Source organism: Dama dama, chromosome 11, assembly GCF_033118175.1.
Source record: "Dama dama isolate Ldn47 chromosome 11, ASM3311817v1, whole genome shotgun sequence".
In the NCBI taxonomy this organism is placed as follows: Eukaryota; Metazoa; Chordata; class Mammalia; order Artiodactyla; family Cervidae; genus Dama; species Dama dama.
Genome location: NC_083691.1, coordinates 87,406,184 through 87,423,454, shown reverse-complemented (window position 1 = coordinate 87,423,454; position 17,271 = coordinate 87,406,184). Strand labels below are relative to the sequence as shown.

The window sequence follows — 17,271 nt, the reverse complement described above, 5'->3', positions numbered from 1 at the left end:
TTTGAGCAGTCTCTGAATATGAACTCTGATGTTACCAGAGGGGTGAAATCCAGTATTTTGTTGTCCTTGTTGGTGTAGGGGAGTGAACGGGTCTGACAGCCCTGTGTGTGCATCAGGTGTTCTGCTGGGTATTTCCTTGCATTTAAAAAGAATTCCATTTCACGTTGTCTTTCACTTTGTGAGGTAGGTGTCATTCCCCTTATATTGCAGTGAGAAAATTGAGATATTTCTTCCCTTCCTTCCCTCGGCAGGTGGTAGAGTTAGAATTTGGTTTCTAGAATTTGATGAAAAGGTTTTGCAGTTGACACTTCCTCAGTAGCATAGAAGCTCTTGATTATTGTTTACATTTTGCATTTTTCTTGGATTATATTTAGTTAGATTTACTCTGGCCTCTCTTAGTTTAAATAAATAGGACATGGCTGTAATTGCTTTTAAATTTGTGTTCAGGGGTGCTCAGTCCCAAGTAACCAAATGTAGCAGCTCATTTTTGACAAAACTAAGGACTTTTGTTATTAACAATATTTCCTTCCATGGTGACTTGCTAAATAAATCATCAAAACCTTGAACTGAATAAGTATAGTCATCTGTGCTTTTTGGAGATTTTGAACAGTACCTCATCCATTGTGGATAGGATGTCTGCCTTATTAGTGTGTAGCTTTGATACTTAGAAGAAAAGTGGGGATGGACATTGTTGGAACTTGTTGTCTTTTTTTTCTCTCTTGCCATTTGTTTCTTTTTGTAAATACTAGGTAATATTGCTACCTATTGATTTTTCCCCCCCCACCTTTCAAGGTACTTGTAAATAGATGATCTCATTTGATACAGGTTTAAAAAATTAGAGAAGATAATTTCATAGACTTGTATTTTGTAAACTCTTTGAGAATGGTTTAAATACACAGAAACAGAGAAAACAGAATGAAGAAGCCTCAAAGTACCATTTTATCAGCTCAGAGCTGGTTGTGTTCTTCTGTACTCTGCCTGCTTTTCTTCTTCTCCCTGATTATTTGAAGTCAATCTGTAAATATTTTTAGCATATATCTGTAAAAGATAAAGGCTCTTAACACCCCCCCCCCACCCCCGCCAAGACCGTTATGCTGTCTCATATGCAGGGTTATTGTTACCATCTTTCTAAATTCCATATATATGCATTAGTATACTGTATTGGTGTTTATCTTTCTGGCTTACTTCACTCTGTATAATAGGCTCCAGTTTCATCCATCTCGTTAGAACTGATTCAAATGTTTTCTTTTTATTTTATTTATTTTTTCTTTTTCATTTATTTTTATTAGTTGGAGGCTAATTACTTTACAATATTGTAGTGGTTTTTGCCATACATTGATATGAATCAGCCATGGCTTTACATGTGTTCCCCATCCCGATCCCCCCTCCTGCCTCCCTCTCCATCCCAACCCTCTGGGTCTTCCCAGTGCACCAGCCCTGAGCACTTGTCTCATGCATCCAACCTGGGCTGGTGATCTGTTTCACCCTTGAGAGTATACTTGTTTCAATGCTATTCTCTCAGAACATCCCACCCTCGCCTTCTCCCACAGAGTCTAAAAGTCTGTCCTATACATCTGTAACTCTTTTTCTGTTTTGCATATAGGGTTATCATTACCATCTTTCTAAATTCCATATATATGCATTAGTATACTGTATTGGTCTTTACCTTTCTGGCTTACTTCACTCTGTATAATGGGCTCCAGTTTCATCCATCTCATTAGAACTAATTCAAATGAATTCTTTTTAATGGCTGAGTAATATTCCATGGTGTATATGTACCATAGCTTCCTTATCCATTCATCTGCTGATGGACATCTAGGTTGCTTCCATGTCCTGGCTATTATAAACAGTGCCGCGATGAACATTGGGGTACACGTGTCTCTTTCAATTCTGGTTTCCTCAGTGTGTATGCCCACTAAACAGACATTTCTCCAAAGAAGGCATACAGATGGCTAACAAACACATGGAAAGATGCTCAGCATCACTCATTATCAGAGAAATGCAAATCAAAACCACAATGAGGTACCACTTCATGCCAGTCAGAATGGCTGCTATCCAAAAGTCTACAAGCAATAAATGCTGGAGAGGATGTGGAAAAAAGGGAACCCTCTTACACTGTTGGTGGGAATGCAAACTAGTACAGCCACTATGGAGAAGAGTGTGGAGATTCTTTAAAAAACTGGAAATAGAACTGCCATATGACCCAGCAATCCTCCTGCTGGGCATATACACTGAGGCTTATTAGTTTAGATTGGAATTTAAAAAAATGTTCATTGTGATGACAGTCTATGTGTCTTACATATTTTGATTTGTGAGTCCCTCTTCCCTCTCTATTTCCTTGAAATCTTGTCATCCATGAACTGTGATTTTGCTGACTGTGGTGCTGGGAAATTAACATGTATCCTGCCCCTTAAATTTGCTGTAAGTGGTGTGTAGGTCTAGGAGATTGATGATATTCAGGTTTGATTTTTGGTAGGACTACTTCCTAAGTGGCAATGTGTTCTTCCATCAAGGGGCATGTTATCTCTTCTTGTGAGGTCAGTGATCATTTATTATTGCCTACACTTCCGTAGGGGTAGCAAATATGGTCTTTTAATTCTATCCTTTTTCTGCTAGAAAAACTTTGCAAATCAGCTTTCTTTTCCTCAGTTGTTTGCTTGAGGTTCTGTTTGTACAGTAAAAGTAAAATAAAAAAAAGGTTAAAAAAGTAGCAAGTAAAAGTATTGAGCTTCTTCAGAGGAAATCAATTGCATATGTGCATATATGAGAGTGTGTGTGTGCATGTGTGTATATACTATATATAATGAGGTTATTTTAAGCAATTGGTTCATGTTGTTTTGGAGGCTGGCAAGTCTAGATTTGAAGTGAGGGCTGACAGAGACCCAGGAGAACCAATGCTATAGGTAAAGTTGGAATGTAGTTTGCTGCAGAATTCCTTCCTGGTTGGAAAGGCTGGTCTTTTTGTTCTGTTCAGACCTTCAGCTCGTCATATGAGGTTCACACACATGATGGAAGGCAATCTGCTTACTCAGAGTTCACCAAGTTAAATGTTAGTTTCATCCAAAAATACCCTCCAAGTTGAAACATAAAATTAACCATCACTTGAGGGTATAATGCTAGTTGTTGACCAGTTTTCAAATGAGTTGATTGACATCTTCCAGTGGTGACTTAATTTTTTTTTTTTTAATGCATGGATACATTTAAACATATTTCAAATAATTCAACACTTCATTTTTTAAAAAATCTCCCAAGTGTTACGATTATTAAACATCCTAAGAGGAGACCTTGCTCACTCTGCTTCTTGGAGTCTCTTCGTTACAGCTCTTTTTATTGTGTCTCCTCTCCTCTAGGAACTTGGGATTAGAAGGTTGGAGAACTCCTTGAAGGTTCTCATGGAGCAGTCAGGTCCCGAAGACTCTGCTAACCAGGGCTGTTCCAGGACATGGAACAGGCAGCGTGTGGCACAGGAGATCAGCTGGATGGCTTCCGTGGAGAGTGTGAGGGCTGTGAGGGGAAGAGTAGCATGCAGAGGTGACGCCCCAGCACTGAGGCTTTCTTCGTCATTGTCCCAGGTGGTTCATGTGTGGCCCTAGACGTGTCTGACCTTCTTGGCCTAACCAAAGCCGTACAGTCGATCAGACTCACTTCCCTCAGAAAGCACTTCAGTGACTGTCCAGCTGTTACATGTCTTCATGGCATGCCCTCATCCCATCGCTAGGCAGTTTAATAAATGGTTTTCTCTAGCCACATTCTATACTTTTCCTTTGAGGTTTTCTAATAAAAATGACTTTTTTCTTGGCCATCCCAGTGATGTGCTAGCATTCCTGACCCCCAAGCCACCCCAGCAACTTGAGTATAGGGCCACCTTCCTGTTTTAATGGGGCTTCCAAAAGGCACAGGAGGAGGCTGTATATTTTTAATACATTGCTTTACTGTCAAATCTAATGTCATTAGATCATTATGTGCCTGACTGCATCATTTCTGTGGACAGCTTCATTGCTACCCCCAGAGGCTCTTTTCTCAGGTGTCCATTATACCTGTTTTGTGATAATTGCTCATGGTTACAGCAGTGTTTCTCAACTTCAGAACTGTTAATATTTTTAGCCAGATAATTCTTGCTTGTGAAGGACTGTCCTGTACATGGTTGGATATTTAGTAGTATCCCTGGCTTCTACCCATGAGATGTAAGCACCTTACCTCCCAGTCCTGGTGATTACAGATGCCTCCTCTTGGTTGAGAGGCAGAATCACCCCCAGTTAAGAACCACTTATAAAAAGAAAATTGGTTCCACTTGGTTGTGTTTACTGTGTTTATTCATGACCCCCCAAGTTCCCTTAATTTTCCTGTCTTTTCCACCCCTCCCCCAATATCTACCTTCTTCCATTGTGTTTTTTCAATCTCTTTTTCATCTCATTTGAAGGCTAAGACTTTCCTAGTCTGTTCCCTGCATGGGTATTTTCAGTGTAATCTTCACTTTCCTCCTGTTCTCACCACTGTGTTGGCTTGTTTCGTTTTCCTTTCACCGTGTTTGTTCTGGCATGCTCCAGCCCTCACTTACTGTTACTGGAAGTCTGTGTTGTCTTTTAGTCTCATCAGCAGCCTTTTACCTCCTCTCTCTCTCTTTTTTTTTTTTTTTTGGTTTGGATAGATAATTTCTTATGAATGGGGCCACTGACAACAAACACTTGTCCCTTCTTACCTGTGTGTGTGTGAGAAAGAGAGAGAAGCTCCCTTGTGACCTCTTCCTAAAGGTTGATTTGTCTTTGTCCATCTCTGCGTGCATGTTGTCCTTGAACGTTGCAGGAAAGAGCCTTTCTCCATCAAATCGTAGCTCACATTTCTCATTTACTTTGGTGCATTCTGTTCTTTGAAGAGCATTCATTCACCCACGCTTCTGAGCAGCTGGGAACACACCAGGGTACATATGATAGCATGAATTTTGTGACGAGAAGCAGGCGCTGAAAGACGGGAGATGACTTCTCTGTGGCAGCAGTTTGCTCTCCCAATTTTTTTTTTCTCTTTCATCCTGGTGATAAACCTGAGTGCCTTAATCGTAGGGGAAAGAGTTCGCTTCCGTCAGAACCTGCCTCCTGTGGGAAACATTTTATGGCCTGTTGGAGACTCCCTTCTGTGAGGTCCACGCTCTTAAGTGGAAAGGGGCTTAGGTTTTGCCAGATCCTCCCACCCGCTCCACAGGTCAAATAATGGATTTAGTGGAAATATGGAAAAATTTAGCCCATTCTTAGGCCAAAAATTGCCACTATGAAGGCAGAAGTGTAAACAGTGTGTGACTAATCCTTTCTTTGAAGGAAAGAAGTTTTATGTAATTGTTTCCCTTCTGCTCACAAAGATACAGAGGTTTCCACAGATTCAGGTCTTTGGATGACCGGCTGTACCCCTACCTTCTGGCCTACTTTTCTCCTTTTCAGAGGGTCACTAGTACATCACCTACCGAGTAAGACCCAGCGCAGTCTCACTCCTGTTACTGCTGTTGATAAAACAACACTCCCGAGGGGGCTGGCGACCTACCACCCAACCCAGAGGCCTTTTACTGATTGATTATTTCCCTGCTTTTTTTTTACAGCAGTTTTCAGGTGGTTCTCTTTACCTTCCACCTAGAAACTTTCTTTCGCTTGTCATTTCTGCATCTGTGTTACTCTTGTTTTTATCTCCTCCTGATTTTTTTCTTCCTATTTTCTCTTTATGTCCCCACCACTAAGTGCGACATTCCTCCAACACGGTAGTTGGCGGTAGTTCCATAGTTTTTCTTTCTGCCTTTGAATAAATTGGCCCCTCCTAGAACATGGGGGTTCCTAAACCCAGAGGCTTTCTATGTCTTCTCCCCAGAGAGCCATCCCACATTTCTCTCTCCCAAATGAACATAATTCTCTTCCTTGCACACGAGCCCTTTTTCCTGACCACCTTGACTCTGCAGACCTCTTTGCCTTTACTTTTCATCTTGGACTTGAGCCAAAAATACCTGTCCAGTCAACCAGGCTGGAAATCTTCATCTTCACTTGCCTCTTTTTCCTTTTGTTTCTCTTCCCCACCTTAATTTGATTCTCAAGTCCTGTTACCCGTTCTGGTAGTGACCTCTGGCCAGTTGGAGATTTATTCCCTTTAGATGTTGTCTAAAAACTTCTTGCCATAGGAGATGAAGATTCAGCTTACTCATTTCACCTCTTGCTTCCCACCCTTCCTCTTAAAAGAGTTGTTTACTTTTCAGAGTTTCACTGTCTCTTGCAGCCTCTGTTTCCTCTTCTGTCATCCTCATCGTTTAAGGCTGTGAATGTTCTCTCATGACCCTACATTTTGCAAGATGAGGGCAGTGACTCTCCTAATCTTCCCTTCTCTTCTCTTCTTCCTCTTCCAGAACCTGCCAACCTCCTCCAGCTAAACATGTGCATTTATATCACCTAAGCTGGATACATGAGTTGTTTTTTGCGGTATTGTCTGTGGCGTTCCACTCAAGGCAAAGCAGAGTATAGGGTGCTCAGGTTGCTCCCTCTGTGTGTGTCCGTTGCCAGCACTTCTGTGCTTTTTGAAGGAGTGTGTTCCTAGCATCAAGTGGGTATGGATTCTCCTTGTTTCCATTCCATCAATTGCATATATATAGGATCAGGTATCTCCAACATCTCAATCATGTTTTCCATTCTCATGACTCCCCCTCTCCCTCCTGGGATTATTCTCCTGAAGCTCCCTGTCCTCCTAGTTGCCTGGCAACCTTCCTTTTATGGAGAAACACGGGAAGCTAGTCTGGAAGCTAGGGGATCTCCAAACACCAGAATGAGAAGGCCTTACTCTGGGGGAATAAATTTTGTGGTTTATACCACACAGTTCCATTCTTTTAGAGAAGAGGACTCATTTTTTTTTCCCTGATGGGGGTAGAAGCCTGACTTTGGCCGTTTCTTTGCTCGAATTGGGCAGAACGGCTGCTCTCATATGCAGCCTTTTTAGTGAAGACAGCAGTGTTCAGCCCCACTTCTCCTTGTCACCCTGTGCTTTCCTTGGTGTGAGTATCCAGAACCTGCCCATGGTCTCCTGGGAAGACAGCTTCCTCTGAGCCTGCACTCATGGTGTGATTTTTAGACCAGCATCCTTAAGCTGCCTTGTGACCTATAAGGAGTCAGAAAGTCATGACATCAATGTAGTGGTTCAAGACTGGCATTTAAAAGGATTAGAGGATATTTGTGTCATTTGCGTCATAGGGAAAGATACTGTTTTATAATACTTAGCTATATTGAAAAACATGTATGAATGTACACTGGATCTCCATGTAAAATGTTCTTCTTACTGTCAGTTGAGATAAAAGAAGTTAAAATACTTAGGCATGGCTTCCTTCCTGCTACAACAGTCAACATTTCTCAGTCTGCTTTGATCTCCTACAGGTTTGCTGAAATGTTTCCTGTGTGTTGAATGAACGATGTGAAACTTTTTAATATCTTTGGTCAGTACCTATGCCACACATTAGAGAGGATGCTGAAGCCGAGACCCCAAGCTCTCCAGCTCTGTCAAATGTGAATTTCTTACTTGTGAGACTGAGTTGATACTTGGGGAGGCCAGTGTCTTGAGGAAGGAGGAACTCTGAGGGTTTGGGACAGTAGATGTTTGTCAGAACAGTGTTTCAATGTTTCAGTGACGAATGTGGCTGTCCTGTTGATTAACCGCCAAATGTCAACTCTGGATTTCTCTTTTTATCCTTACCTATAACTTTTGGGGCTTTTTTGCAGGAAGGGAAAATATATGGGTGCCCCAAATACATTTTGAACCAGAGGTCCTCTAGTTTTCATTTTAATCTAATTTCTTTAAACATTTTTGCCTTTCCCTTGAATTTTGTATAATGCTATGAGAAATCTGATTTTCATTAGTGATTATTGAATTTTGTTTTGTTTTTAATGAAAAGGGATGAGGGAAGAGAGGAGAAAACTCCCAATTGAAAGGAGATTTTTTTCTTCCCAAAGCAATGGTCATACTTTGCCAACAAAGGTCCGCCTAGTCAAAGCTATAGTTTTTCCAGTAGTCAAGTATGGATGTGAGAGTTGGACTATAAAGAAAGCTGAGCAACAAAGAATTGATGCTTTTGAACTGTGGTGTTGGAGAAGACTCTTGAGAGTCCCTTGGACTGTAAGGAGATCAATCCAGTCCATCCCAAAGGAAATCAGTCCTGAGTACTCATTGGAAGGACTGATGCTAAAGCTTCAGCTTCAATACTTTGGCCATCTGATGTGGAGAACTGACTCATTTGAAAACACCCTGATGCTAGGAAAGATCAAAGGTGGGAGGAGAAGGGGACGACAGAGGATGAGATGGTTGGATGGCATCACCAACTTGATGAACATGAGTTTGCATAAACTCTGGGAATTGGTGATGGACAGGGAAGCCTGGCATGCTGCAGTCCATGGGGTCGCAAAGAGTTGGACATGACTGAGTGACTGAACTGAATGTGTATGTGTATATGTGTGTATATATATATTTGGAAGGCTGAGAGGTGGTCCAAAGAGGCAATAACTGTGAAGGGTGAAATTAGAGGAAAAGATAGATGCCAACCATGAAGGAGAAAATGAGGAAGAGAGAGTAAAATGGTGATTTCACTTACCATCTGTTAGTGGAATGACTGAGTGGACAGTGGCCTTGACTTGCCCCCACGTGCTGTTACTTCTTGTGGCTTGGGTTCTTCATGAGGCTATGAGATGAAATGGCTTGTCTGTTCGTATGTCTATGTGTCTTTGTGAGCACAAGTATTTATTTACGTCCTCACATTGGAGGAAAGTGAAGGACATGGAAGGTGAGGAAGCACAGCTCTACATAGTTTCATATTTGTAATGTGTTTGTCACTCACAGGATTGCTATACTATAGTAAGATCTAATGCCATTACTAGTATATTATCCGTTTCCTTTGATTAGTGGTGGCTGAGATTTGTTATTCAAGTTCTAGACCTGGTGTAGCTGTCTTATTTGTTCATTACCTTTCTGTTATGTTAGGGAAAAGCAGCCTCTACACACATGTACTTTAAGCTCATTTATTGCTGCCTCTCACTTCCATGATTCAGAGGGGAGAGAAAGGGAGGACCTCACCTTAGAAGGCAGAGCCCACGGTCTCCTTGGCAGTAGTCAGAGCAGGAATTAGTTATTCCAGCTCTCAGGTCTCTTGGAATGCTGGGCTGTCCTCCTCTGAAGGGGAGTCAGGCCTATACGTCTCTCAGCAGGTCCCAGTGGTATAGTCATGAGGTTGACGGCATGGCTTGGGGAGCGAGTTGCCCCTGAGATGAAAAAAAGGACTTTTCCTTTCTACAAGACCAACGGAGTCGCCTTGTGGTTCTTATCAGTCACCACCAGATGTGTCCAGCTGTTCCACTTTCTACTTCATCCCAGTCAAACATACTTAAAGTTCAAATCAACACTTACATCATCAAAACAAAAGTGTTTACAATGTTAAGCCTTAGGCTTTTAGTAACTTAAGTCATTTGTCTGGTGACAAAGGGAATGTCCTTCCATGGCATTAAGTCTGGGAAAATCTAGGCACAAGATGTATTTTCCTAGGCTTTCCTGGGACTACAGGGTTGAAAGTAACAGACTTAATCACTGACTGGCTAAGAGGGAAGCACCCTTAATCCCAGCCTCTTTTGTTCCTTTGTCTCATGGATGCCTTATCTCACAGAAAAGCTCATCCATCCCAACTGGAATGACTCCAAAAGGCTGGATTTATTCAAGACTCTGCTACTGCTTTTGATGAGACACTGTGTGGGTGTTTTTGGTGGCTTGATGATTTATCATTCATACTCACCAGTTGTGTCATTTCTTTGTCTTGGTCATATAATCCCTCATTAGGGCCAGTCTTTGGGCTTTTCCTGGCACTTTATTAGTTTGAGTATAACCCAGTCAACCATTTTCCCAACTTATGGTAGTTTGGAAATATTCAGTTCAAATGGCTTTAACGTGTCACAATTGATAAAATTCAAGACCACACTAGAGAGCAGGTTTCCTTCCAAAATCTCGGTTTGCTGTTAAAATGCTCTGTCCCAACAATTTTAATAGCAAGTTTGCATTTTCTGGAATTAATTGGTATATCTTTATATTTTCCATTGTTTGTCTTAGCGAATGATTTCAGTCCCTCATGGAATGATTAAATCTGGACGAGAAGGCTTATTTTAAAGTATACAGTACATGCAGCAGTAGAGAACTGTCATAGAAGACAGAAGGGTTCACCCAGGAGGGTGAAAACACAGTAATTGTGTTCAGGAGTCCTCAGAGGTGTTTTTTTTTTAATTGGAGTATAATTGCTTTACAGTGTTGTTAGTTTCTGCTGTGCTCACGCTTAGTCACTCAGTCGTGTCTGACTCTTTGTGACCCATAGACTGTAGCCCACCTGGCTCCTCTGTCCATGGGGTTTTCCAGGAAAGAATACTGGAGTGGCTTGCCATTTCCTTCTCTAGGGGATCTTCCCAACTCAGGGATTGAACCTGTGTCTCCTGCATTGACAAGTGGATTCTTTACCACTGAGCCACCTGGGAAGCCAGTTTATGCTGTTCAGTGAAGCGAAACATATAAATATGTGTGTGTGTGTATATATATCCCCTCGGGGTGGGGGGTGGGAGGGAGATTCTCAGATCTTGACTCATGTCATTGATGAAATTATAAGATTTTCATATATTGTTATTGGCAAAGGAAATGGCAACCCACTCCAATATTCTTGCCTGGGAAATAGCAGGGACAGCCCTAATATAGTCCGTGGGGTCGCTGAAGAGTCAGACACGACTTAGGGACTAAATGATAGCATAAATTGTTATTCTTACTGTTCTTAAGGACTAGTAATTATGGTATAAGGGCTTCTCTGGTGGCTTAGATGGTAAAACATCTGTCTGCAATGCAGGAGACCTGGGTTTGATCCCTGGGTTGGGAAGATCCCCTGGAGAAGGGAATGGCAACCCACTCCAGTATTCTTGCCTGGAAAATCCCATGGACGGCGGAGCCTGGTAGGCTACCTTCCATAGGGTCGCAAAGAGTTGGATGCGACCGAGTGAGACCTCCTCCAATTATGGTATACATTATATTTATATATTATATTATAGTAAATATTATGTTTAATATATATTACATGTTTAATATATATTATATAATATACCTACCATAAATTATATTAATTTAATATATTAAATATTATATTTATAAATACATACTTATTTGGCTGCACTAGGTCTTAGTTGGGGCATGTGGGATTTTTACTTGAGGCATGTGGGATCTTTACTTCAGGCACACGGAGTCTAGTTTCCTGACCAGGGATCTATCCCAGGCCCCTGCACTGGGAACTCAGAGTCTTAGCCACTGGACCACCAAGGAAGTCCTGGTAGCTGCACTTTTTAAATACTTTGATAAACTCCATCAGTGATGGCCTATATGTCCTTATCAAGAAGACTAGACAGACAGGATCCCCTTTCTGTTGGAGGTCAGCGATTAGTTCTTTCTGTGCCATGACTACAGTTTTGAAGGAAAAAATTATCCTGGCATGGCATTTTTATGCCCCTTTCCAAGTTTAACTGGTTTCTTATTCCTTCATTCTTAGTTGACTTTTAAAAGTCCGTTTTTAATTTCCTTATCCTTACTTTGTTTCTTTGCAGGATGACACCCCTTTCTTCACAGAATGTGATGATACATCATGGCCAGACCCAGGAATACGTGCTCAAGCCCACGTACTTCACAGCCCAGAAGGTGATTTCCGGAGAGCAGTCCACTGAAGGTTCGTTCCCTTTAAGATTCGGGCAGGATCATATGGCAGCACCTTTTCAGTGTGAGTATGTCCTATGAGTCATCTTTCTAAGTTTCAGTGTCACGGTTTGGAAACACTTTGCTCTGTGTAGATGGCTTTAATGTGTCACAGAAGACAAAATTCAAGAATTGTGTTTTGAAAAGCCCATGCTGGTTCCTAAAACCATCAGACAGCAAGACAGTTGCCTTCTTCAGAGGAAAGGCAGAAAACTCTGGAGTGACCCACCTGTAAATCTGTTTCTGCAAGGTGGTTCCATTTCCATAATATACTTGCTCTAATTTTCTGTACAGTTGTATGGCTGACATGTTTACATTGATAAAATATTTTCCTTGTTGAGTTAGCCAGGATTTGTTCCTTGTGAGATGTCTGCAGTGTCCTGAGTTACTCCGAGGTTCACCTACAGTGAGTGTGTTTATGTTAGGAGGGCCACGTTTTTGTTATAGAGATTAGACAGTGTGGCAGGTTTTTACCAAGTCTGTGAAGAGCTAGTGCATCAGTGGCCAGCGTGGTTAATATCTCACTGTGGGGGAAGTTCAGGGACAAGCCCTGGTGCAAAGGGTGGGGAATGGATGATTTGTGGTTTAGGTATTACAGAGTGTCTGCTGGCAGCATCTGGAGAAAATGTTCTTCAGTGAGGCGGCAGACCGTTCAAAGGGGAGAGTTGGATGCTCGCGCCTTCCAGCAGCTTCCTGCTCTGTCTCATGTTGACAGATGGCCTGCACCATAAGTAGTGAAAGAGAATGCCAGTTGTGAGGTTGAAAAGGACTATCTTTCACCACCTAGGGTAGTGTGGAGAGCTGAGAGAATTCTTACTACTGTTTGGCACTTCAGAAGACTGTGTTTCTACAGACTTGACTCCCAAGGCCCACCCCCACCTCCCAGAATTGCTCAGTTAACAAAAAGAGTAGCTAATATAAGGTGTATACGTTACACTTTTCATCTTTTGAGAAAATTGTGCTCTTGAGTTGAGGCTGGATCCCAGAGCAATGGTTTGAGGTGATTTATTGGGATGATGAGGGAAGAATGGAGAAATTGTATAGATCATCTCCTTGCCCTTTAGGCAAGATAACTTCCAAGTTATATTTGCAAAACAATAGGTATATCCATCTTGTTTTTAAAGATCCTTTGATATCAGTGCTTGATAGCTTGTTCTGTGTAGGTCTTCCTGAGTATATAATACTTTTCTAATCTCAAACTAAAAAATCAAAAAGAGCTACAACTTACTTTCTTGGAGCTTTAGGTAGATTGTATTTTGTAGAGGCTCTCCAAATTAGAATATAATGGGAAGAGGTTTTGAAAGCTTACTATCAAACTGATTAAAGAATTCTGCATTTCATGAAGGTGTCAAGAAAATATGCTTTGAAAGAAAAAAAAATATGCTTTGAGAATCTCTGATATTAAGACTGGAGACTAGACTGGTTTGGGTTGGTTATCGATTATTACTGAAATGAAAATTCACACTGTGTGTGTATATATATGTGTGTGTGTGCGTGTGTGTTTGTATATATTTTAAACTCTCAAACCTTTGTTGAACTATGTTTGGGGAGATGAAATCACATTTTAGGAGAATGTTGGAGATGAAATTACATTTCAGGAGAATGTGAACTATCCATAAATGTCCCACTGATCATGTTTTTAAATGTAGTTTCTCCATAGTGGGGAGCTAGTTAAGTAATTTAGGCTGATCATGATCACTCTTGCGTTCTCTCTCAAACCTATCAAAAGTTGGTGTTTAAAAAGAGGCCAAGAAACTAAACCAAAGAGATAGGTATGTAGGAAGGACCATGTGAGAGATGTGGCTGTTTTCGGTGGAGACCAGAGCACTGCTGGGAGCTGGAGGGCTAATCAGAGTTTTAAAAACAGATAACTTGGCAGGACTATTAAGGAGACTAAAATACCAAAACTGAGTGAGAGCAACAGTAGGAAGATTAAAACTAGGATCCAAGAGGTAAAAGTTGTGTCAGTCGAAGGACCTAAAGGTATTGTTGCCCTATATCCAGATGTATAGTAGGTATATGGTTTGCGTTGGCCCCCCCCCCCCCCCCCCAGGCAAAAGGCAGAAATGTTTAATCACTTCACTTTAATTTTTATAAAAGGGATCCAGTGCAAACAGATTAGCTTATTATGCTGAAGAATTTGAAGGTCCAACAGAGAATAGATAATTCTGACTCTGGAAAAACAGAAGGTGATACAATCAGGTGGACATGCTATATCTTGGGATGAAAATGAGGGGTTAATGTGTCATAATAGTCCACTGCTAGTGCTTTTGAGAAGCAGAGAGGACTAGAGAAAACAGTAAGAACAAGAACAAATGTTTCCCCCTTTAAATGGGATATATAGACACATATTTTTAAAAGGTAGCCTACAGTAACTGGTTACCACTTGGTATGATATTGATGTTTATATGTATATACAACATTTGTATATACAAAATGTTGTTTTATATTGAGTTTATATACAAATGTTCATAGCAGCATTATTCATAATAGCCAAAGAGTGTGAACATTACCAAAATGTTCCTCAGCTGATAGTGGACAAACAAATGTAGTATATCCTACAATTGGTTGTTCAGCCATTAAAAGGAATGTGACACATGCCACAACAGTTGTTCAATAAGGATGTGAACCTAGAGCTCTAAGCATTGAGTAACTTAATCAGCTTATCATAGGAGGAGGCAGCAACCCTGCAAGAGCAAGTGAATAAAGATTTGCTGTTGCCCTTTGATGAGGGAGGAGGGAGTTGGTCAGAATAGCAGGGAAATGTTGAGGAGGTATGTGATCAGTTTAGTAAGGCAAGATGTGTTTAAGTGTTCAGTGAAGCACTCACCAGCTAGAACAGCCTAGGTCGGGAAACAGTCAAGTTGCTAGGGGCAATCAATACTTCACTGGAATCTTTTAAGGTTTTGATGGTATAACTCACCATCCCTCTCCAGTGTCTGCATGTTGCTTTTCCTATTTTGATCTAATTCATTTACCAGTTTTCTGGGTTACTTCCTCGTAACTTTCCTTCCTGGGTTGAGTGTTCTCTGGTTACTGGATATCTCTAGTGATAAATTAATAATAGTGCTTCTCTTTATTTGTTGGTCTTAATAGAGCTTAATTTGCATGAGTATCATCTAGAGCAGAAGTCTGCAGACTTTTTCTTGAAGGGCCTGATAATACTTTAGGCATTGGGAGCTAATACGCAAATTGAGGATGTTGTATATAAGTACCTGGGCTTCCTTGGTAGTTCAATGATAAAGAATCCGCCTGCCAAAGTAGGAGATGTGGGTTCCATCCCTGGATTGGGAAGACTCCCTAAGGAAGGAAATGGCAACCCACCCTAGTATTCTTGCCTGGGAAATCCCATAGACAGAGGAACCTGGCGTGCTACATTCCATGGAGTCACAAAAGAGTCAGACACAACACAGAGCGACTAAACAACAACAATATAGGTACTTATGTAACTATTTAAAATGTAGACATTTAAAAGGTAAAAATTCTTAGCTGGTAGGTTTGTTTTTTTTTAAAAGCCAGGTAGCTGGCTGGATTTGGCCCATGGGCTGTAGTTTGCCAGCTGCCATGGGGAATGACCATTTATGGGTAGAGAGTTTCTTTTGGGCTGATGGAAATGTTCTGGAATTAAATGGTTATGATGGTTGCACAAACTGTGAATATGGTAAACCCATGTTATGTTAAAAATAACATGAAAAGTCTTAGTTATTTGCAAGTAAATAAATAATTACAAAATCTTCCAGAAATGGAGGCCACTGGTTCTCTGAGAAGTGCTAAGAATGGTGTTGGGTAGAGGAGGTCTGCTTTTACCCATACTTTCTTTGGTAATTTGTAGGACAGATTTGACTGTGTAAACCAAATTCTGTTATGGTTGGTTTAGTAGAATTCACACTTTTAGTCTAGAGGGAGGAAAGTTGAAATGACATAATGATAACATTTAAAGATGATTTTATAAAAACAGTTCAGATTATCTTAGTATCTGCTGCTGCTAAGTCACTTTAGTCGTGTCCAACTCTGTGTGACCCCATAGGTGTCAGCCCACTAGGCTCCCCCGTCTCTGGGATTCTCCAGGCAAGAACACTGGAGTGGGTTGCCATTTCCTTCTCCAAGGAGTGAAAGTGAAAAGTGAAAGTGAAGTTGCTTAGTTGTGTCCGACTCTTAGCAACCCCACGGACTGCAGCCTACCAGGCTCCTCCATCCACGGAATTTTCCAGGCAAGAGTACTGGAGTGGGGTGCCATTGCCTTCTGCATCTTAGTATCTACTGAAGTGCAAACCCAAATATCTCACACTTAAAGAGATTAGTTTGATATAAAGTACTAGAAAAAGACCTTGAGGGTATTAAGTATTCACCCCAGACCATCTGCTGTTGTGCTTTAAAAAAAAAAACCACCATGGGATGCTTAATATTATTGAAACCAGAAAATAATATTTATATTATGGTCAATGGTGGAAGGACTTTTTTTTTAATCTCAGGGTTAATAATGGAGAGCTTCCTAGGTAGAATGTGGAGTTACTTATAAAAGAGTGCTTTAGGATGAGCAGAAATATCCTTTTAGCTGGAATAGTTCCCTAGACTATTAATTTGCAAATTATACAAAGAGTCCTTGAGATGGGAAATTGGGGAATCTCTGATTTAAATATTTACCTTCTCAACTTTTTTCCCTTCTTACCTCAGTTTGATATTTGGAAATTTTTAGAAATGTAGACTTTTCTAATCAGGTTTCTCATTGTTTATTCCAGTTGTTTTCCTATCAAGATGCTCTTAGCTTTTAAAAAGGTTAATTATATTTTAAAATTGCCTGTTGAAATTTTACTTAAGATTCAACAAAATCAAAATCTTAAATTTCTGTTAAGGCAAACACCACCTTTCTATATACTGCCTAAAGTTTTTAAAATTGATACAAATCAGACTCTTAAAAGAGTTATTAATACCAGGTTATCTCCTAATATGTTGAGGGACATGAGTGAGTGATTATTGGCATTGCAAACGTGATACTGTTCAATTATAAAAAGTTCAGGGAAGCCCACTTTTAATTTTTACTTAAGTTGTTAAACATAACCTTTCTGCCTAGGTAAGCAGTGTTAGTGATGCAGGAAGTATGTATCAGCCCCATTAGTCCCCCTCTGACAGAAGAAAACCTTATCCTGCCTGCCCTGGGACCCCAGGAAATACCTTAGCTCTGGATCCTGTGGTCTGGGTTGACCCCTCCCAGGCTTTGCAACAAGCCAGTCAGCCCAACTTCTCTCCCCGTCAGTCATGGGCTGACTGGAATTCCTGGCTACCCATTTTGAAGATGGGGCAGCCCCCCGCAGCAGGTCTGAGAGGGAGGCAGAGTCCAGTGGGCCACTTTGCTGCCCAGGTCCCTGCAGCCCAGTTCTTGCCAGCCTGCCATCCGTGTTCCCATACTGTGAACTGCACAGGCCCTTTGGGCACATGGCTTCCTCTTTTAGGAAAACTGTGGTAGAAAGTGCTAGCACTAGCTGTCAGGCTACGTTCGCACTACCACCAAGA

At 41.1% G+C, this 17,271-nt stretch overlaps 1 protein-coding gene across 7 annotated transcripts in view; it reads left to right on the top strand.

Annotated features, from left to right (window-relative positions):
• The window catches only part of LTBP1 (latent transforming growth factor beta binding protein 1), a 442,908-nt gene that overhangs the window by 137,985 nt on the left and 287,652 nt on the right, over positions 1-17,271 (top strand). For 6 of the 7 annotated variants that reach the window (XM_061155622.1, XM_061155619.1, XM_061155620.1 and 3 more), the window contains exon 4: positions 11,616-11,785. In XM_061155622.1, coding sequence (XP_061011605.1) covers positions 11,616-11,785 — 170 coding nt within the window. The remainder of the gene's footprint in view (positions 1-11,615; positions 11,786-17,271) is intronic. The other variant, XM_061155623.1, reaches the window with a different exon arrangement.